The 21102-nt window shown below is 39.9% G+C and overlaps 1 protein-coding gene across 1 annotated transcript in view; it reads left to right on the top strand.

Annotated features, from left to right (window-relative positions):
• Positions 1-21068, top strand: part of col17a1b (collagen, type XVII, alpha 1b) — a 29219-nt gene extending 8151 nt beyond the window's left edge. Inside the window, exons 9-56 of the mRNA XM_023426591.2 lie at positions 190-336; positions 841-1578; positions 2130-2213; positions 2337-2399; positions 2495-2653; positions 4702-4794; positions 4885-4929; positions 5021-5164; positions 7521-8276; positions 8437-8487; positions 8590-8607; positions 8740-8766; positions 8880-8942; positions 9038-9142; positions 9260-9322; positions 10318-10353; positions 10502-10555; positions 10661-10696; positions 10779-10814; positions 10923-10985; positions 11671-11706; positions 11915-11986; positions 12106-12132; positions 12243-12278; positions 12396-12431; positions 12520-12600; positions 12778-12813; positions 12913-13005; positions 14195-14275; positions 14492-14542; positions 14678-14737; positions 14834-14893; positions 15002-15028; positions 15191-15250; positions 15422-15508; positions 15911-15949; positions 16060-16176; positions 16266-16385; positions 16497-16598; positions 16790-16918; positions 17012-17122; positions 17308-17487; positions 18501-18641; positions 18821-19048; positions 19484-19648; positions 19794-19874; positions 19962-20045; positions 20141-21068. Of these exons, the coding sequence (XP_023282359.1) occupies positions 190-336; positions 841-1578; positions 2130-2213; positions 2337-2399; positions 2495-2653; positions 4702-4794; positions 4885-4929; positions 5021-5164; positions 7521-8276; positions 8437-8487; positions 8590-8607; positions 8740-8766; positions 8880-8942; positions 9038-9142; positions 9260-9322; positions 10318-10353; positions 10502-10555; positions 10661-10696; positions 10779-10814; positions 10923-10985; positions 11671-11706; positions 11915-11986; positions 12106-12132; positions 12243-12278; positions 12396-12431; positions 12520-12600; positions 12778-12813; positions 12913-13005; positions 14195-14275; positions 14492-14542; positions 14678-14737; positions 14834-14893; positions 15002-15028; positions 15191-15250; positions 15422-15508; positions 15911-15949; positions 16060-16176; positions 16266-16385; positions 16497-16598; positions 16790-16918; positions 17012-17122; positions 17308-17487; positions 18501-18641; positions 18821-19048; positions 19484-19648; positions 19794-19874; positions 19962-20045; positions 20141-20196 (5177 nt within the window). The 3' untranslated portion in view covers positions 20197-21068. The remainder of the gene's footprint in view (positions 1-189; positions 337-840; positions 1579-2129; positions 2214-2336; positions 2400-2494; positions 2654-4701; positions 4795-4884; positions 4930-5020; positions 5165-7520; positions 8277-8436; positions 8488-8589; positions 8608-8739; positions 8767-8879; positions 8943-9037; positions 9143-9259; positions 9323-10317; positions 10354-10501; positions 10556-10660; positions 10697-10778; positions 10815-10922; positions 10986-11670; positions 11707-11914; positions 11987-12105; positions 12133-12242; positions 12279-12395; positions 12432-12519; positions 12601-12777; positions 12814-12912; positions 13006-14194; positions 14276-14491; positions 14543-14677; positions 14738-14833; positions 14894-15001; positions 15029-15190; positions 15251-15421; positions 15509-15910; positions 15950-16059; positions 16177-16265; positions 16386-16496; positions 16599-16789; positions 16919-17011; positions 17123-17307; positions 17488-18500; positions 18642-18820; positions 19049-19483; positions 19649-19793; positions 19875-19961; positions 20046-20140) is intronic.
• Positions 21069-21102: the final 34 nt, after the last annotated feature.

Raw genomic sequence — 21102 nt, 5'->3', positions numbered from 1 at the left:
GGCAGTATATCTGTCAAATAAATGTGACTGAGTAAAAACCTGAGTAGCATTAGCATGAAATTAGAAATACCTCAAATTCTTTACTGAAGTACAGTACTTTAGTATGTGTACTCAGATACTTTAAGACTGAACTCGAGCACTAAAATGAATACTTATATGACATTTGTTTGTATCACTGTGGTTCTGCAGGGACGGAGCTGGACGACGTGAAGAAGCTGCTGAAGGGACGTTCAAGCAGCGTCAGCCCCACTCGCTCCTCCACCGCCTCCATCACCCTGCCTGTCCCTAAAAAGGCCAGCGTGGAAGCCAAGACCGTCTCTGTGGCCACACAGTCGGGTATATACCCCCACCAGAGTCACATGCACAGACACTATGGCTCCCTCCCAAAGATTTATGGTTCAACATGGCCTCGGTTTGAGCTTCTCATGTTACATAAATCCTTTGTGACGTTTGGTTGACAGTACAGTTACAGTATTTCCTGAATCGTGAAAGACTTGATCAAAGCATATTTTATATGCTGCACGATTAAAATGACACACAGTATCTCTTTGCTCATTTTGGAAAACACGAGGAAAATACTGGTGTGTCAAAAAGTATAAAATAATAGAAAATTACATCAATACACATAATATATAATATGGGATAATCTAATTCAATTTTTTTAAATTTTGGTTAATGTTAAATAAATCAAGCAAGAAGATCTGTCACGTCCGATTCCTTGAAATACTTTAAAAACTGTGTGAAATGTTGTTGCATTCCCTCCTGTGTTTTTGAGAGATACCAGGGTACTTTTTTTTTTCAATTTTCTTGATTTTTGTCTGTGTCTTTTCTCTCCTGCAGTTTCAACTTCATTTGGCTCTGGTGTGAAATCAGGTGGATTCCACACCATTGATGCGTCAGGCCTGTATGATACCAGTCTGGAATCTGGGGGTATTGATACTGGCGTAAAATCAGGCCAATATGATGTCACTCTGATATCAAGACAGTATGACACTGGTATGAAATCAGGCCAGTATGAGACCAGTCTGAAATCAGGACAGTTTGATACTGGTGTAAAATCTGGCCAGTATGATGTCACTCTGAAATCAGGACAGTATGATACCGGTCTGAAGTCAGGACAGTATGATATCGGTCTGAAATCAGGACAGTATGATACCAGTCTGAAGTCAGGACAGTATGATATCGGTCTGAAAACAGGGCAATACGATACTGGTGTAAAATCAGGCCAGTATGATGTCACTCTGAAATCAGGACAGTATGATACCAGTGTGAGATCAGGACAGTATGATACCAGTGTGAGATCAGGCCAGTATGACACCATGAGATCAGGCCAGTACGACACCATGAGATCTGGCCAGTACGACACCATGAGATCAGGCCAGTACGACACCATGAGATCTGGCCAGTATGACACGCTGGACGCAACACTTCCAACTTTCGCTTGGTCCACCTCCACGCTGCCCTCCTCCTCCACCACGGCGGTCACTGGCAACACCAGCAGCTACACGTACCAGGTCAGCAACAACATGTCAGGAGGAACCTCTCTGGTCGCCCCCACCTCACCCTCGGCCCTGTCAGGTGAGACCAGCCTCCCTTGAATGTTACCTGTTACCTGCAGGTGAAATGTGGTTTTGTTTGTAATGTGCTATATTATATACGGTAAATGGACATAGTTACGCATAAAATACAATATAAGCACACTCTGGTAACTATTTAGTAGTTACATAAAAGTCAAGATTGTCACTTTTTAATTAATCTTTTATTTGAAATCAACACATTATGGTTATCACATCTAAATTTAGACAAAAATAATAAGCAGTTTGCAGTTTTCACTACGATAAAACGGTTATAGACTTAATAATTTGTAAATTAATATAGTTATATTCACTGATAGCATTTTAATCCTGAGCCATTCCACAATTTAATGTAGAACACCTTATTTGTTTTATGTTTTTATGGTTTGTTTTATTTAATTATGAATTTTAGTCATGTCCAACGTGAGATTAAATCTATGTTTTGTTGTTTTGCTTCTTTTCTATTTTTTCTTGTTTTATGAATATTTGGACAAATGTGTTATTTTATGATTTCATGTTATTTAACCAACTCAAATTGTGCTCTCTGTTTTACAGTTTATGGCTTTCAGAATAACCTGGCGCCCACCTCTGGTAGTGTGCTCACCACCAGTGGAGCCAACATAAATGCTAACTTAGGAGGTACAGCAGTGTGTTTTCTGACAGTTTCCACAATATTTTGACACAATCAAATATTTTGTACAAAGTATAATATACAAAATAGTGCCTTGCTTACATCAGTGTTAATCTGTGTGCGTGTTACAGGTTATGGTGTTCAGAAGAACGTGTCCAATAGCGGTGGTGTCGTCAGCACTGGAGTCTCTACAAGTAAGTCCACAGGTGAAATCCCCTCTCATCTGAGAAGAAGTAACCTAAAGTAATTTAAATGTTATATCAATTCCTGTCTTTCTTGTTGTTGCCAGCCACTAGATCCCAAACTGATGAAACATATAAGAAAGACTATAAGTTCTTGATCTCTGACAAGGAGAATGTCCAAGCCAAGAGGGACACGGAGACGCTCATCTTGGCTAAAGACAGCGGGAAGCAGTTCACCACCACCACCAGCGGTGTTTTAGGAGGAGGTGAGTCAAATATTCACGTCCCCCTTCTGGAAAAACAATGAATTTTTCTCTCACCTTTAAAGAGTTTCTCAAATTTTTCTGGACCTAATGTTGGATCCCAAAATTCCCATGAACCAAGGCTGGATTACCAATTGGTGTATCAACATCTACTTTAAGTATGTAAGGCTTTCACCACCGGCTCGTATTGTGAAGAACATTTTATCCAGAACATAATAAAGTATTACTAAAATGGTGAAAGAGACATCTCATTGAATAAACACGTCTAGGGTAAAGTATGATTCTCACGCTCTCTCTCTCTCTCTCTAATTACTGAGAAGCTAAAGGAACAATCTTAGCTTTAATAACCCAAGGTGATGTTACTACAGAAATATGTTAATTATCTATTATTCAGCATATACTGTGAAAAAACACTAACACATTTCTGCAGTTTAAACTTTGTATTAACTGATTGCAGGTATCCCACCTGTCACACACAAACCCGACATGAAAAACTTTAATAAAAAACAAAAACAAAAGGACCCGGGTAGTTTTAGTCTGTTTAGTCTGGTTTCAACAAGCTTGCATTAAGGTTCGTTGGCGCGCTTAATGGTGGGGCTCGTGGAGAAACAAACAGTTGCATGGATTGAGTATGAATCTTACCACGTATGAAGAAAACACCTGAGGTCACGCTCATCTCAGTCCGCAGCGGCGACAGCAGGAACAACATAACCGGAAAAACACCCTGTCTGATAATAGACCGTCCTCAGCGTCGAGCAAAGTGTCCGCGACGACTGCGGAAGCTCCGTCCTACCGTAGCTCCTCCACTCTCGTCCGTGCAGGTGAAGAAGGCGATTGTCTCTCACAATGGCGGCAGCTCTGCTAATCAAGCTAGCTCACTCCAGAGAGAAAAAAAACATACCTCTTCGGCCGATAACAGTCACACAGTTAACATAACTTACACCATAAGGTGAGTTAACTAGCAAATAGTCCACAGTTATAGCGTAACAGAAATACTCGGTAAAGATTTAATAGTCCATGGCGTCTCTCACTGGAGCTCAACGCGATCCGTCACATGCGCATCTCCCAACCAACTTTTTTCCCCCGTGATCACCTAGAGGTCAACCGGAAATCACACTCCTTCAGATACACTCTCCAAATTAAACAAAATTATTATTAAACCTTCTCAGTAATGAACAAGACTTAGAACATCTTATAAAATATATATTAACTGTAATTTAAACCACTTTCTAAACAATTATGAAAAATGGAATGGTAAATGTTATTATGGACGCAAAAATATATATTAAATAAATTCTAATAAACCTTAACACCAATCAAACAGAAATGGCATCTTATCGAAACTTACATTAATACCAATTTTCCTTTTAAGAAAAAAAAACCAAAAACAACAACAACTGATTATGTAAATAAGGTCATTACAAGTACTTTCATTGTTTTAGTTTTTATTGAGCTGTTTGCTGTAAAGTGTTTTGTCATTTTGCTTCCATATTTGCTTTGTTTAAACTAATAAACAGACAGAAAACCTTGTGCAAGGTAGTTTTATCCATCACAGGAGTACTGTAACGCTGCAACCAATAATTATTTTCACTATCAATACATCTGACAATGATTTTTTTGATTGACTGATTGATTATTTAGTCTATAAAATGTTGGAAAATGATGGGAAAAGTTCCATCATCTCAAGTTTACAACAGTCAAAAGAGTTTACTATCATAGTTTATGATCATAGAAAACTGAAAAACTAGCAAATATCCACATCTGAGAAGCAGATGCTTAAAAAAAAGGGCTTAAATGTTTAATCAATTATCAAAGTTGTTTGCAATGCATTGCCTGTCAGTCGACTAATTTACTTAATCACATACTTTATTTTATTTCTATTTTTCTTTTCTTTTCTTTGTTGGTATGGGCCAAAGCACTTTTTGTGTTGCATTGCATCATATGTATTGTCTTTTATATTTTAATGGTGTGTGTTGTCTCACTTATAAAGAGCTGTGTTTTCATATAAATACAATAAAGGTTATGTTAAAACGGCTTTTCTAAATTTACAGGGTCACTATCTGGAGATTCAATAAAGAAAGAGAAGCTTATTTCAAGCTACAGTGAGACGGCCCCACTGAAGACAGAGTCGGGCAACACTTACTGTGAGTGGTCATAAAAACATCCATAAGAACAAAGAAATTATTTTGATTATAAAGATAACTTGATGTGGTGTTTATTTGTTCCTTCATCAGATGGATCATCGGGAGTTGTAATGAAAGACAAAGCCACCTATGCAGGTATTTGTGATTGCATGTGTGTTGATTTTTACATGATGATGAATATTTTAGTGTTTGAAAGTGAGGAGTTTGCTCTTTATTCTGTCTTCAGAGATTCACAGGGACAGTGGCATCTTCGGAGGTGGAGGATTTTGCTGCTGCTCTGACTCTTGTTGCTCCTGGTGGAAATGGCTGCTGGGCCTTCTCCTCCTCTCCCTTCTCCTGCTGGGACTCCTGTTTGGCCTCATTGCACTGGGTGAGTTTCACTTATGCAACACCATGAGATTTAATAGGGAAAAGTAAAAATGTCCCCAAAGATAAAACCTTAGGAGTCATGAGATTTTCCCTGGAGCTGCTCTGCAACGAAGCGCCTGGGAGAGACTTTTTTTGAACCAATAAAATGTGTGTTTCAGGTTTTACAGGCTAGTGAGCATTATTTCACAGTGCTGCTAAGAGCTGTAAATGTACTCCTCTCCCTGGAAATTTGATCTCTGGGTACCGTCCCGCTGCCATAAAGTTGGTCTGGCATTCATTGTCAGTGTAGCAGCTCCAGAAATTGTTGCTTGATGACATCAGAGACTTCACTTTGTTTTCTTGCAGCAGAAGAGTTGTTGATGTGGATTTATCCTGATAAAAATGTGACAAAAAAGGAAAAAGCTGCAATCATTTTTGCAACTTAAACTTAACTTTAACTTGCATGTAAAAGTGTGCACATCCAAACCTGTTGAGAAGTGAGTGACTGATTAGCACATATGGTAAAGTCATCTGATACTGTAGACCATTTACAGTACATACAGTAGCTATATTTACTGTCTTCAGACTTAGTTTTGTATTATTGTCAAACAGTACACAGTGTTCATCTATCTGCATATCTAAAAGGTTAGAATTTATGGATTTAAAATGAGCAAGAGGTACCGATTAATTTATTTTAAAAATGCTTTGTAGTGAGTTCCAGATTGCAGAAACCAAAAGCAGCCCTTTCAAGCTCAGTATGAACTCAAGGGACACGAAGCATAAACCAGTCATTAGTCCTAGTACGACTTGGTCCAGTGGACCAAACTAGCATTAACTAATATATGAAAGCAGCTTTCCAATAACAGCCTTATAAATAAACAAAGATGTGTGCAAATCACATCTCTCAGACAGGGAAAGGACTTCCCAACCTGAATACAATGGTGAGTGATATGAGCATCATCAGTAATGAACGGTAGACAGTATCAAGAGGCTTTAGAGTTGCAGCCGAAACATGCCTGTCAGATGTCCCCATAATACTACTACTCCCAGCAAGAGCCCAAGCTTTAGTTTTCTCTTTCAGCAAGGATGAGTTTTCAGCTGAGAATCAGGGACTTGACCAGTTCTGCACAGTGTTTTTTAAAGGGAGCATCTTATCGGCAACATCAATTTATAAAAGTAGTCAAAGGCTATAAGTCAACATCAGGGATTTTATCATTATCATGTGTGTCACTTTTATTAAGATTAGACAGGAAAGTTTGCTCAAAATTCCTACTAATCACCATGTGATGAAATAGTTTTTTCATCTTTGTATTTCTTAGACATGCTATTGGACACTGATCACTGAAGCCAAGCTCAAATACTCCCAACTCAGTAAATTTGCCATTTCTGTTTGTTCAAGTCAATCAAAGTCTTTTAAGTTTGGCCTGGAGGGATCAGTAACTAACTGTGAAAGATAATCATAATCAGAGGCAGAGCTCAACCAGTTTAAAATAAAATCACCTCCTCTTGAGTTTCTTTCCATTTTAAAAAGGTAATAATCATCCAAGGTATCTCAGAGTTACTCACAGAGCATTTAACCATGTTTCAGATAAGACAATAAAATCAGGATTCGTTTGAGTTACCAGGACTTTCAGCTGGTCCAGTTTTTCATGCTGAAGAATGCTGTGAATATTTAAGTGAATGATACCTAAGCCTTTCCAATTCTGAAAGCCTAAACAAGACCAAGAATAGGTAGATTAGTAGTAGACTGAGACCCTGGGGTATTTATAAGTGGTGGGGATGACAGAGCGGATGGACCTTGTTGCATCCTAGTGGCCTAGTGGGAATTGTATTGCAGGGGGAGTTCCCAGACTATGTTTAAACATAGTAGCAAGTAATGTGGAGAATGTCTTCAAGGAAAGCAAGTCAAATTATTATAAAAATAACGCTAACAAATTAATCAGGTATCAAAACAGATTATTTTTCTATCTGTTTGTTTCAGCTTAATGTAGACTTACATGCTAATTATATGTCTATTGACTTACTCTCTTGAGTTAACATTAACCAAATCAAGAAATGAGGATTTTGGCTCTTGGCTTCGATCTATGCTCACATGTGTATCTAATGATTTGCTGTGTAATATACATGTACATTACTTCTGTTATGTGTTGTGTTTTACTGTAGATGCAATTTATTTTGTTTGAATGCAATACTGTTGTATTATTAAACAAAATAATAATAATAATAATGATAAAATAATAATAATAATTCACACAAAGTGCTTTGCAATTAAATATGGATAAAAGCAGTAAAATAAGGTAGTGATGGTTTTATATGTAGTTTGAACTCATGTGTTCTGTGTATGTATTTCTTAACAAATGTCAATGCCCCTTTCTCAGCTGAGGATGTGAGAAAGCTGAAGAATCGAGTGGCCACCCTGGAGGCTCAGTCGGCCGCCACTGCTCATACCAGTCGGTTCTCAGGTTCTTCCAATGAGATCAACGGCCATGTGGGAGTTGGAGTTGGAGGCGGAGGTGGAGGCGTAGGCTCAGGCGTTGGTGCTGGCGGCTCCATGGGCGGCAGCAGTGGCAATGATATCGGCACTGCAGGAAGCTTTGGTGGTGCCAGTGGTGCCAGTGGTGCCAGTGGAGCCAGTGGGGCCAGTGGTGCCAGTGGAGCCAGTGGGGCCAGTGGGGCCAGTGGGGCTAGTGGGGCCAGTGGCGGAGGCACCGGCACCAGCTTCAGTGGCAGCGCTGGCAGTGCTGGTACTGGTTACGGTAGCAGCGGCGGCAGGGGTGGTACCAGTCATAGTGGAAGCGCTGGCAGTGTTGGTACCAGTTATGGTGGAAGCTCTGGCAGTGCTGGTACTGGTTACGGTACCAGCGGCGGCAGTGCTGGTACTGGTTACGGTACCAACGGCGGCAGTGCTGGTACTGGATACGGTAGCAGCGGCGGCAGTGCTGGTACCAGTCATAGTGGAAGCTCTGGCAGTGCTGGTACCACTTATGGTGGAAGCTCTGGCAGTGCTGGTACCGGTTTCAGCGGTGGCACTGGCTTTGGGACTGGCGTGAGTGGAGGACACATAGACCATGCTGTTCTTCAGATGACAATCCAAAACATGCTCAGATCTGAAATGCAGTCACAGACATTCAGAGGTACTGACACACACACACACACACACACACACACACACACACACACACACACACACACACACACACACACACACACACACACACACACACACACATATACAGACATATACACACACACACATACAACACTTCATGTTAACTGAACTGTTTTTTTTTTCAGCTTTTCTAACATCCTCAGTGCAGGGAGAGAGAGGGCTGCCTGGACCAAAAGGTGAAATTCAAATAAAATCTAAACATATACCCCTTTTGCATTTAATCCGCAAGAGTTGTGTTTAATTTATATTCATTTATATTTATTTTTTATCCTTTTCAGGTGAACCCGGATCTAAAGGTTGGCAAAACAAAAACACCTACTACAAGAAATCCCTTCTTCAGATTTTTCATTTCTGTTTCTGTTGTTCTGTTGTCAGTTTTTTATTTGCGTTCTTCAATCATATTTAAATGTATGTGTCACTTGTCACAGGTGATGCTGGTTTCCCTGGAATTCCAGGTGAGGATTGATGACTGACATTTTCCTCAAGTCATTACCAGTATTTTACATTTTCGTAGATTTATTTTGTGGTATCATGATGTCATTTTACTTACTGTGACCTTTGACCTCAGGTGCTCCAGGTGCAATGGGACACGCAGGCCCTGAGGGTCCTAAAGGACAGAAAGGAAGCCAAGGTACAGAAATCACTTCAGGTCAAACTACATGATACAAGTAAACTGTTCAGATTATTTTGAGTGAGTGAGTATCTGTATGTAAAATGTGTGATCAGGTGAACATGGGATGGAGGGGCAACCAGGTATCAGGGGTCGTGAGGGCCCAGCTGGCCCCAGAGGTGAGCCAGGAACTGCAAGCTTTGGACTGAAGGGTGACAGAGGTACGGCTCACATTGACAGTAGCAATTAGTGATACTTAGTGATACAAATAGCAACTAATTTATCTTGATTAAAAAACAATGTGTCACTACAGGATCTGATGTGTTTGGTTTATGTAGGTGCTCCTGGAGAGCCTGGGGTTCCTGGGTCTGTGGGACCTGCCGGCCAGATGGGACAAAAAGGTGAGATCACTGAACATAAATCATTGTCCCTTTTGTTTTCATGTTTAGATAAATGTCATATAAAATTATCTAAAAAGGAGCATCTTCAATGTACAGCACCAGGTGGCAGCATTGAGTCAGTTGCAAATGCTGCCTCATTCACATCAATATCAAATAAAGCCAAACAAGATCTCTACCATGACGAGGACATGTACTGTATTCAAGAATTAAAACGCCCCACAAACGATGAAAAACTAAATATATTGAATTTTAAATATAAAATTCATGCTGCTTCTACTTCTAGGAAAACACCATATTATGAATAAAGAATTATTCTTCCTATCCTTTTGTTCCCTTTTTTAGTATTTATGAGCAGTATATACATACACATTTAATAAATATTAGCACACTATGATGTAGCTGTAAGAAGATATAAGTGTTTATTAATGTATCTGTCAACAATTATATCTATCTGTATCTATCCCTGTGGGCACCCATAAGTGGAAGCTGGTGTATAAACAGATAATGAATGACAATATAGTAAAACACAGTTGTAATAATATGAAATAGTATGTCTTCACAGTAAAACTGCTGATAAATATTGTACATTAATAAACATTTAAAATGTTATTCTATCTATTTAAAAATACATTATAATGTGTTATGAACCATTTATTAAATGTTTATATACTGTGTATAAGTACTGAACAGGGTTTTACCTTTAAATAAGTTTTCATTTTGTTTATCATTTATCTTGTTCTGCTATATTACAATTTTCTTTATATTTTTGATAAATGAATATTCACTATTGCACCTATAACAGTTAAAAATGATGAACTGGGGATTACTAATACAGTATAATCACATCAGCATTATTTATCGCAATAATGATAATAATAATAATAAAATAAAATTCTTAATTCCACAGTTCCACATTAGCACAATACATTTTTAGTTAGATTATTATGATGTGTGAAATGTTTTTTTTTTCTTAAAATTATTCATCTTTGCTGCAGGCTCAGCAGGAGCTCCCGGTCTTTCTGGGCCACCAGGTCAGTTTCTCCCTGTTTTCACTCATGTGCACCATAACAGTGACTCCTAAAGTTGAATGTTATTGAATTTACTGGCACCAACTATAAAACACTGTTAGCAGAGCCTTGACTTAATCCCTGACATTTTACATGAACTGTTTTGTTATAGGTCAACCAGGTCCTCAGGGTTTCCGTGGCGAGTCAGGGTCACCTGGGCCTAAAGGTAGGTCACATGGATCTTGTTCACTTGATAAACACAGTGAAATGCACAGTTAAGACTTTATTCTAAATATTATAATATTACTCACTGTCTCTTCTCACTCTGCAGGTGACAGAGGACTTGCTGGATTTCAGGGACTTAAAGGTTTGTTGTAACTACATCAGATTTTGATAAGAGTTGTGTGGTCAGTGTTTCTAACCATAGGTTAATTAATTGTTTATTTTAGGTGAAGCTGGAGACAAAGGTCTCAGAGGTCTGCAAGGTCAGTCCAGCTTTGTGAATTAAACTATATTTGTAGAGGTCATATTGGCATATTCTATACCTTGTACAGTCAATATGAGTTTTCTCATACAGCTGTTCCACTCCTTAGGTGATACTGGTTTACCAGGTCTGCCCGGGCAAGCTGGAGAGAAAGGATCCAAAGGGTCAATGGGTGAGTAACAGGACCTCCAACCTCAGATAATAAATTGATTCTGAGATTCTGAGCTTATGGTATCGTGCTTCTGAACTATAGTTTGACATTTGGGAAATATGACTGTGATAGTTTGCCATTTTCTGGGTGTTATGTCTCGTACTATTTTGTGGCATGGTGGAAGTGGTAATTTACTGGAGTTTCCGGCGATAGTGAACTCAAAATGTTATTTTAATGTGACTTGGCTGTAATGAGTTAAGGTGGTGCGTGTGATCATAATAAAAATTGTACCCATCCAAGAAAGTGGAAGGAGCACTTAAAACTGAGTATAATCATTTTTAGTATGTCTTATTCTTTTTTTTAGAATTTTATTTATTCTATATATTCTATTTTATATATTCTATATACAATTTTTTATTTATTCTATATATGTGTATATATATATATATATATATATATATATGTATATATAGTTTATTCTATAGTCTACAAATTAGTTATTTCAGCAACTTAGAATTAAACATAGTAAATGTGTCTTTATCTTTTCCCTGAAAGTGTTGATGTTAACTTTATGTGAAATCATTATAACTGAGTGCAATGTTGCAGTAATGAGATCATCCATGAGGGGGCAGCAGAGAGGAGTCCTCCCCCACCCCCTTCCCCCTCAAAAACCCAATTGAACATTTTTTTCTCTCTCTTTCATCAGGATTGTCTGGACATGATGGTGCAAAAGGATCAAGAGGTAAATTAGTCATTATATAAGTACTACAGATACACTTATTTGAATAATAGCTGAATATGCACCAGGACGTGGTGCTGAATGGCTTCACAACCCAAAAATGAATGAGGGTCAGGCTAAAAACAAGACTTTTCCATACACAATTTTGAAAAAAACCCCAAAAAACTATAACTTATATATTTGTATATTTGTTTTTAATTTTATTTTTCAGGTGACCAAGGATCTGCTGGGCCACCTGGACTCAGGGGACCTGCTGGGCCTCCCGGTGATGCTGGACTTCCAGGTAAAGTGAACATGAAGTCATTCTTATGAAACACGATCTTTAGCTATATTAACATTATCATCAGTGGATAATATGATGCGATATATTTACCCTCTCCACCCTCCACCACCCCTCTATAGGAGCACCTGGGCTTCAAGGACCACCAGGTATGACTCTACTATTAATACAGCACACATTGTAGTTTTATTATTTAATTCTATGAAATATCATTGTCTTACTTCTCAACACTATAAATGTACTTTTATCTTATTTTTAGGGATACCAGGGAATCCAGGACAACCTGGCGCCAAAGGTACAGCTGCTGTCAACTTCAGCTTCAGGCTTGAGGGCCTCCTGCAGTTTTCTAAAATAGTTTTTTTGATGCTATTCATTAAAAAATTCTGTATCTGATGTGTCTCTCTATTTTTAGGTGACACTGGTGAACCCGGAAGAATTATCAATGCAGGTAACACAGCATGATAAAAATTAGACTTTAACACATTATTGATCAGACTATAGTTTGAGTATATCTGAGCATTGCTTATTTTTTCCAGCTGGTTCCACATCTATTGGCATCCCAGGACCACCTGGGCCCTCTGGTCCTCCCGGCCCTGCTGGACCTCCTGGATTGTCAGGTCTGACCCTTGACAGCCAGAAAGTAGCCAGATGATGTCCTTGACATTCTGCATATCTAGCATCTTAGCCCTGAATCATAGTGCCATAGTAGTAGTCACAATTCTTACTTACTTATTTATTTGTATTGTTTTTTTATGCTCTAATTCATTATATGTTATGTTGATTTCCAATCTCAGGTCCCATTGGCCCTGCTGGTCTGCCTGGCCAGCCTGGTAGGTCATCACACTTTTTTTCTCCCAAAGGAAGCTTTTTAGATTGTCTGTTGTAGCCCACAGAGTCTAATAGATGCTGCATTTTGTTTGTCCTCACAGGTCCTAAAGGTGACAGAGGATATAAGGGAGAACAGGGAGAAGCAGGAATATCAGTGAGAACGACTGAAACTATAAGTTCATCCGGAACAAGGAGTGAGTACTTCTTTTTGCTATAAGACATACAGTGTTTAGGGGTGAGAAATAACCTGCTGCATCTGTCGTATGACATTATCTGAGCTTAAAGGAAAAATATGTAAAATTTAAGAGACAATTAAACAACACAATCTTGATCTTGCAAATGAAAAGTTGAATTTATATGCAATAAAATTAGTTCAGCATTGATGCTACAGCCCATGGCTGACTTAAGATAGATGTCTAAACTCATCCATTGCACAAAGCTGTGTAATCCTTGATTTTATAAACTAGGACTAATTTGCCATGAAGTCTGGTAGACTCCTCAGTTCCGTTCACTCCAGCAGAAATGATTTGTCTTCTGGAAGAATTCAATAGTCAAGGTTTAATATGTCATTCACCTAAGAAACCAATCCTATCCACTTGCAGGGACAAGCGGCCGGGAAAAACAAACCTGAAACCTTGTCAGTATTAGCACAACCACTAACGCAGTGTCAACCACTGCCAGCTACAAGCTAACAAACAACATAAACAAATAAAAGATGGTAACTACACTAACTGCTCTGATATGTCTTGTAGTCACCGACTTTGGTGCACAAGACACTCCTCACTCCTCAACAAACTCCTGAGTCTGACTGAGGCTCAAACATGTGGCTGGCCACGATTTGTCCTCTGCAAACCATCTTGATAAACACTGCTCTTTCACTGTCAACCTAGTGCAAGCAGCGGTAGTGGGCAGGGCATAAGGCCTGATCCAGAATTTCTCAATGAGGAAGTAAGCGTAGATTTGTTTCCAACCAGTTTTCACAATTTTTTCACTTTTTATGTGGGAAAACCATGGATGTTAAAAAAAAAAAAAATTAATCATTTTTTACATTGTGTAAAACATCTGGAACTTTAAGGCAACCCTAATGCTGCAGACTAATCTAAAATATATTTGTTAAATTAGTCCCAGCGGCATATGGTTAATGTTAGCTAATGTCAGCAAACCTTAGATAGACATTACTTTAACTGACTTTACAGGGTGTGTTAGCTGGCTACACAGTTTTCCCTACCTGAAATTATCACTCATGGCCAAAGTCGCTGCTCTTCAGCAAAGGGAAAAATGTAATTTACTACACTACTACACCCTGGTTTGTCTATTTCTACAGACCACAGTATTGTTGATTAAATGATTGTTGATTAAAATGTGTTTTTATTTTCGCTTTAGCTCAGTTTAGTTCTGGTGGAGCCTCAGCACTACCCGGCCCACCCGGCCCACCGGGTCCACCTGGTGTTCCTGGACGTCCAGGTAAATAAGACACAACATACTCTGTTGCAAAATTAAGTTCAAGTTTTTCATATATGAATATATCAATAAATGAGAATAAGTTTTAAAAAAACAACAATAGTTATCGAGGAGACCATCCTTAATGATTATGTAGGATTTGTCTGACGCCATCTGAGAATGATCGCCTCCTGCTCCTGCTGTGTCGTCTTCTAATATTCTTCAAATTGTTTTCATTAGGAGATTCAAGACAAGGACCTCCAGGACCACCTGGGCCTCCAGGTCAGCCAGGCAAGTATTTCAGCTTATAAAATATATTGTTTCATATTTGGATACAGAGGTGAGTGGATCATACAGTGTGGTTGGTATTTTGTGGAGTTCATCCGTTCTTCAAGTGAAGCTTTAACAATCATTTTTACCTTATAGGTTATGGAAGACCAGGACCTAAAGGAGACAGAGGAGAGTCAAGCTTTGCATCCAGCTCTGGTATGTACCAAAACTTAGACTTGTGCGCTGCCTTGATATGGGTTACACATGTAACCCAACAGTGACACCACTGATTCAACACTGCTCTTCTTACAGGAATGTTTTACACTGGACCACCAGGACCACCTGGGCCTGCTGGGCCTAAAGGATCAACAGGTGATCAGATTTTGTAAAGTGGTCTGACCGCTTTTGCTTCATTTAAGACAACATCCACTCCATAAGTTCTATTAGCACTTTAACATGACATTTCTCTCAATATTTTAGGTTCTCCTGGACCAAGGGGCTACCAAGGTGACTTTCTTTGTGCCTTTTCTGTCTATTGTATTTAAATCATTAGCTTTTTCACTCTGTATTTGTTGTAGGCCTACTAACCTTTTTGACTAAAAGTTGTGAGCCTCCCTCTGAACAGACGTTTTCAGCATCAATAACTGTGACTGCTCATTTGTGTCTCAGGTGAACAAGGACAGCAAGGTGTGCCCGGCACCCCAGGAAGACCAGGAAGCTCTGAGAGAGGTCGGCCCTTTTTCCAACAAACACAAATCATAAATATTCAAATTTAAAATTAAAAAAAAAAATTATTTATTTATTTAAGAGCCACCCTTGTGATACTAGTGCTGAGGATGTGTGTGGAGCAGGCTTAATGCACAGTGTGATATACTGACACTGTATATTTATTTCTTACAGTGTCAACTTATGCTGGAGGACACGGGATCCCTGGTCCACCAGGTCCACCAGGGCCACCCGGACGTCCAGGACCACAAGGAATCAAAGGTAAACCTTACATCACACTGAAATCTGCAGATGTTGTCAGTGTTTAATTGTCTGTATTTCACAGCAAATACTGTATCCACCTGATAATGCTTTTGTTGTTGTTTATCATTTCTAATTTCTGATTTCTTGCTGAGGATGTGTGTGGAGCAGGCTTAATGCACAGTGTGATATACTGACACTGTATATTTATTTCTTACAGTGTCAACTTATGCTGGAGGACACGGGATCCCTGGTCCACCAGGTCCACCAGGGCCACCCGGACGTCCAGGACCACAAGGAATCAAAGGTAAACCTTACATCACACTGAAATCTGCAGATGTTGTCAGTGTTTAATTGTCTGTATTTCACAGCAAATACTGTATCCACCTGATAATGCTTTTGTTGTTGTTTATCATTTCTAAGGGGACACTGGAGCTCCTGGTATTTCTGGCTCTTCAAGAGGTAGAGAAAAACATCATTATTGTCCTAACTACTCTTTATAATAGCTCACAATGGCTTTAATGTTTGGCATATGTTCTCTTCAGGGTCTTTACTATCACTTTTTTCCCCAGGCTCCATCTCTGTCACTTCAGGTCCTCCTGGTCCCGCAGGTCCTCCTGGCCCTCCAGGCCAGCCAGGCTCTTTTGCTTCTTCTAGTGAGATGCGCCTATACATCTCTGACTATCTAAGTAAGTGTTGTTCTGAGGCAATGTCACAAGGTCACAGGCTGTCAGGGGGACAGAACAGAATATTAACATGTTTAATTTGATCCATGCAGGTAGAATCAGACAGTCTGGTAACCCTGGACCTCCAGGTCCACCTGGGCCTCCAGGAATCCCTGGAACCCACTCAGGCTCTATAGAGGACATTGCCGCTCGGATCATTGCCTACCTGCGAAGTAAGCTAGTGCTTTTCCCCAGAATTTATATTACTAAATGGTAGTGTGAAAAGAAGGTCCTTATGGATCTGAATTATTATATATACCTTTAACTGTGTTGTGCAATTTCAGGTTCAGGCTCAGGCCTCATCATTGGTCCTCCAGGACCACCAGGTCCTCCTGGACCTACTATTGAACTTCAGTCAGTCAGTGATGTCATTGCTGTGCTTCGGAGTAAGTACAATATATATTCACACTAAGACAAATGGTATCAGGTACCTCTGACATCTTATACACATATTACAGGTGTCTGTTCACTCAGCATCATCTAGTTCTGAGAGATCTGTGAAGACAAACACATTTCAGGACTTGCTTTTTCAGAGGATGCACCAAGCTAAACTGTGTCTCTGATGTGATCTGTCTAGGAGACGATGTGAGGAGATATTTGATCTCAATTGCACAAAAACAACAACTACCATCAGGGGGATCAGACGGACTTGTAGGCAGTTACACTATAGAACAGATAGCGACATATGTCTTCAATATCATGAATGGTAAGTACAGCTTGAACTAACAGAAAACAGTAACCCTGGAACTGATGCCTAGGCTTGACCAAACAATCAAACTGCATTTCTCGTTATTTTCAGACAGAGGGATTGCTAGAGGTCCACCTGGGCCACCTGGTCCTCCTGGGCCTGCTGGTGCAGGAGGTTCTGGCTTCAGTACAGCTACAATTGACTATTCTGCACTGATGAGAAGTAAGATCATAATTATTAGCTTTGCCCATTGACACACACCGACCTTGTTTCACCTGTAGGATTTAAATCCACTCATCTTGTTGTTGCTCGTTAATTGAACATCATCACTCTCTATGAATAATGGAAATCTAACCGACTCACTCACTTATTCACCATCTCCATTGTATCTTCATCCACTTACCCAGATACAGACTTCCGCTCTTGGATCAGCTCTGCCATACAACATGGTCCTCCTGGTCCTCGAGGTGAGCCAGGGTTACCTGGCCCTGCTGGCCCTCAGGGGCCTCCGGGAGTCTCCACTGCCACTGTGTATGGAGCGGGAGGTCGTGGCTACAGCTTGGAGGACATTCAGCGTTACCTGCAGAGTGAGTCTGACAGAAATCACTTAAAATAAATGTTTTGAACTTAACACAGCTATCCATTAATTAAATTAAAGATTCCTCTCAAAATCTCTTAAAATCTTGAGAACAAATATAATCCTGTAGATGCTACAGAAATGGCCTCAAGTCTTATTCCTTATATTAGTAAATTAAGACGCAAATCCAAATCCCCAAATCCCACCCCCAACAGTGATGTCACATTGCACTGACAAACTCTGAGGTCGTTATTGTTTATTACACCCACCACTGTTAAAGGTAGAGAAAGCAGTGCTGGAGAAAGACTGTTGATATTTGACATTAACAGCAAAACAAATACCCCTTCAGAGAACTGTAGGTTTGCAGCTAAGCTAACAAAGAAGCTAACGTTACCTGGCATAGAATTTTAAATTATACATCCAACTGAATAAATCCACTGTGCTGGCAAACTTGTGTGGCTAAAATCGTTTTCAAGTTGTACAGACAAATACCATGATACAGCGCAAACAACAAGACAAGAAACCCTTGCTACAGTTTGTGCTGCAAAGCTAACAAGCAGAAAGGACGAGACGGTTTGTAATAACCCGCACGCAAGCTGCAAACAGCATACTCACAACTCTATAGCTAACATCACACCAACAGCATATCTTGGCAAACTAGAAAGAAAGCCGAATGTCCATGGGCAAGAAATTTAACGATACCAAACACAGAAATGTGACACTGGTGGCTGCTTGCTAACTAACCAGTTGCCATTAGCTAGCAAAGCAAAGGACACCTACCTGTCAAGCAGAACGAGAGCAACCTCCACATCTTTCTTCATGCCTTTCAGCTCTCAGATGTCTCTCTACCATTGTTGGACTGTGTCAAGTGGACCATGAGGAGATGTTCACTGAAATTTACCAAAAGTGTATTGGATTATAAACGCTTACTCTATCTTTAACATAGTTGGTGTTGCACAAGGTTTCCTCATCTTGCTCTGCACACACCGGAATGACAATAACTTTGAATTGAATTTCTTTCAGGTTCTGGGTTCAGAGGTCATCCCGGCCCTCCTGGTCCTCCAGGTCCACAGGGTCCACCAGGCACTTTCACTAGATCAGTTTCCATCAGTGGAAACTTCCCTCGGGAGAGCATTCGCGCTGAAATTCAGGATTATCTGACCAGTAAGATCCAAACATCCCACACAGACAAGACTCCTTTGACCTTGTGACCCCTTTAACCTTCATAACACTTCTTCTGCCGTGTTCTTGCATAAATCCCATGCTCGCCGTATATACAGTATATATGTAAAACCTAAGACAGCAGGTGAGTCCAGATATCACAGGTGAATTTTATTTTTCAGGTGACAGTGTTCGTCAATTCATCACCGGACCTCCAGGGCCTCAGGGGCCAAGGGGTCAGAAAGGAGAACGTGGAGAGCTTGTTTATGTCCAAGGCAACATACAGAGCCAGGGCTACGCTCATGGTGACTCCCGCTACGGCTCGGAGCGCAGAGAGATCGATATCAGCAAGCTCGCTGAGACATTGGACTACTCCAATGTTGCCTTGAAAGTTACAGACTACATCAGGAGTGAGTCAATTACAGCTGCCAAACGTACAGATACTGATTTTTTGTAGTTGTCTTTATGAAAAATTAAAAAAGTTTGGTAGATATGCTCTAAGTTTTGGAGCTTCAGTTCTCATAATGTTTAGGGGCTGTTGCTATGGATTCAGTGATTTATGCTGTGGGCTACAACTTGAGCTGCATTTTTTAGCCAATATTTGTTCACATTTTTGAAAATTGGCAGTTCCTTTTAGCAGTGTATCAGTGGGTGTACAGATAACTCTCACTGGATTACTTTGATACGGAGGAAAACTTAAAAATGTGATGATTGTCAGCCAAGTTCTAGAGCATCTTTGGTTCTGATTTCTAAGTTGTTTTATGGGGTTTGAGCTTGATTTGTCTGAAGGTGTGCCCACTTTGAAAGTATGATGAAAGTATTGTTTTCTAACAACCTTCCTGCAGATCAAGGCCTGCTGCAGGGCTACCTGGTTGAGGGTCCTTCGAGGACGAATGTAAGAGCGATTCAAGGACCCCCTGGTCCACCTGGTCCTCCCGGACCACCTGGTTACAGCCGTGTCATCGGGTCCTATGGCAATGTCACAGCTGACCTCATGGAATTCTTCAGAAGTGAGGATTATGACTTTCCACATACTGTATCAGGTTAAATATTACAGCAATGGAAAACGGTCCAGACTTATGTAAGTGTAGCTGGAAAATGTTGCTTCATCACGACTGAATCTGTGTTTTTGCTCTTGCTCTTGCTCTTGCGTAGCCCATGGCACCATCCCCGGCCCTCCAGGAAACCCTGGACCGAAGGGAGACAGAGGGTACCCAGGACCCAGAGGAGAAAAGGGTACATTTAAATAGTGCTGATTTTCCAGAGTAATGTTTTAGTGGCTTGACTGAGACAAGCATTCTGAGACTTTTTGTGTGTTTACAGGTGACCTTGGACAACAGGGTTTACCAGGATTACCAGGGGCATATAGTGTCCAGATTCCACACAGAGTGCAGAAGAGGGATACAGGTAAAATCATCAAAATGTTGTCAAACCACTTAAAAAGCTATTCAGTGTAACATACATGTAACTCATCACTACACTGCGTTTTTCGTCCTCCACAGGTAAAAAAGTGGTTGGTCGTCGTCAGCTGCATCGCCGTCAGGCCAACGGTGGCTAAAGGGTTAACATACTACTGGATCATGTCAGATTTCATTTCCATTTTATTCATCTTTTTTTTTTAAGTCTTTAACTGTAGAAATGCAAGTAGTCAAAAAAAATGCTCCTTATTGTTGCCATTTGTAGAAATGTCAGAGAACAATTGAGAAAATAAAAGCAGCCAAAAAATGCATCAGTCTCTTTAAAACCGCTTGAGTAGAGGTATTGATTTAGCTGCTGGTCAGTGCTGTGGTGACACAGACTTCGTTTTTTGACATGTGGGTGTACAATGTTTACTTTGTTTAGTTAGAAGCTTGTGTTCAAACATTTTTCTGGGGGCAGCTTTGTTTAAATGAATATCTATATTTTAGCGATAAATAGCATTTGCTGATAGTTTAATTGCACTTTGCATCTTTTTCCACTGCTTGTGTTACTTGAGCGTCTGGTGTACTTTTTATTCTATTCAATGTTTTTTGAGGATTATATTGTATTGAGGACTATATAAGTGTTGAATGTTGTATCAAGGTAAAAGACTAGAATATTTTCATTATTATCCGTCAAGTCAAGCCATTCTACAGCTTTTAAGACCCCTGGCAGTTATCCATTCACCCCATACAACTTTTTTAAATTTATAAAGTAATGCATCATTATCAGAGGTTGTCCGGGTCAGAGTGAGGGCCATTTGTGCAGTACGGGTGGGGTGGGTGGGTTGGGCTGGGTTGATATACTTGAAAGGTTTGTTTATAAAAGAAATAAATGACATTGCTCACATGGTTGAAAGACAAGGACTGATAATCTCTTAGAAATGACTGATTGGGTTGTATATTTTTGTATAAGAGCGCACTGAAATTATATTTTCTTTTGTGTGTTAGAAAGATTAAATTATAAAATGTTCCCAGGTAATGTTTGACATCATTGAACTTACTGA

Source organism: Seriola lalandi, unplaced genomic scaffold (assembly GCF_002814215.2).
Source record: "Seriola lalandi dorsalis isolate HSWRI2012SDOR001 ecotype SW California unplaced genomic scaffold, Sedor1 jcf7180002054832, whole genome shotgun sequence".
In the NCBI taxonomy this organism is placed as follows: Eukaryota; Metazoa; Chordata; class Actinopteri; order Carangiformes; family Carangidae; genus Seriola; species Seriola lalandi.
Note: the sequence above shows the minus strand (reverse complement) of the source record. Positions and strands in the feature narration are given on the sequence as shown.